The sequence below is a fragment of the Nestor notabilis genome, unplaced genomic scaffold, assembly GCF_000696875.1.
Source record: "Nestor notabilis isolate BGI_N333 unplaced genomic scaffold, ASM69687v1 scaffold12938, whole genome shotgun sequence".
Lineage (NCBI taxonomy): Eukaryota > Metazoa > Chordata > Aves > Psittaciformes > Psittacidae > Nestor > Nestor notabilis.
Genome location: NW_009939666.1, coordinates 41,416 through 42,479, shown reverse-complemented (window position 1 = coordinate 42,479; position 1,064 = coordinate 41,416). Strand labels below are relative to the sequence as shown.

Below are 1,064 nucleotides of genomic sequence, written 5' to 3'. Positions count from 1 at the left end.
CATACCGCGCTGCACATAGCCGCCATGCACGGCCACGCAGAAGTGGTGAAGCTGCTGGTAGGAGCCTACGACGCCGATGTGGACATCCGCGACTACAGCGGGCGCAAGGCTGCCCAGTACCTGCACCAGGGCACCTCGGGGGATATGCGGAGCCTCGTGGGTGCCCTGGAGGAGGAGGAGGAGGAGGAGGAAGGGGCTGCTGGCAATGGGAGCGGGCGCTGGAGGCTCTCCAAGGTGTTGCCCTCCAATCTCATGAGCTACCGCCTCTCCCACCACCACCACCATCACAGCGCTGGGGAGGAAGCTGAGGGCGCCGAAGGGGCAGCGGTGCCAGGCAAGGGCAAGGAGATGACCAGGAAAGCCTCCGGCAGCGGGCGGATGAAGCCTAGGCTTAACAAGATCCGCTTCAGGACTCAGATCATCCACAACACTCCCTCCTTTCGCGGTGACACTGAGGAGGAGGAGAATGAGGAGAGATCCCTGAAAGCATCGTTCAAGCTCAGGCCAAAGTCCAACGTCTTTGGATAAGGCCAAGGAGCAGGAGGTCTGGGAGGTGGGCACACAGACCAAAAGGTGTTGTCAGAAGGTGAGGCAGGTACTAGTGGGTGCTCATCTACACTCATGGACTTGGCAGATGAGATTTGAGTATCTTGCTTTAACTCCCAGTTCGGTGGGGTCAGTGAGCCCAGTGTGTCAGCAGGGGCTCTGGTGGCTTACAGCTCCCGAGAGCAGCTGCTTCAGCTGGGCCCTTGGTGCTGAAATGAGAGGCTGCGGGTGCGTTGGGAAACACTGGAGTGTTTAAAAGCTGTGCTCCTTTTTCTCTAAAAGCAGCCTTCGGGGTTGGAAACCTGTGTTAGTGAATCTGCTAGGATTAGCGAGTTGAATGAGGGAGAGAAAAGTGCAGATGCTCTACTCTTATATTATCAGCTGGTACTATAAACTACTTACAAACACCTTGCTATGTCAGAAGAACACTTCAGTTATATGCAAGTATACTTTTAAGTTTCTCTTTGACAGCAATACCACCTTGCACGTTGTGGAGTTAGATCCCCAAAATGAGATGG

The 1,064-nt window shown here is 55.1% G+C and overlaps 1 protein-coding gene across 1 annotated transcript; it reads left to right on the top strand.

The window, feature by feature from the left end:
• Positions 1–6: 6 nt before the first annotated feature.
• SOWAHC (sosondowah ankyrin repeat domain family member C) lies at positions 7–528 on the top strand (the record flags this gene model as incomplete). The annotated part of the gene is made up of 1 exon (XM_010019977.1): positions 7–528. A coding segment is annotated over one exon (522 nt), but the record flags the coding sequence as incomplete, so codon positions are not given.
• Between the last annotated feature and the right edge of the window lie 536 nt (positions 529–1,064).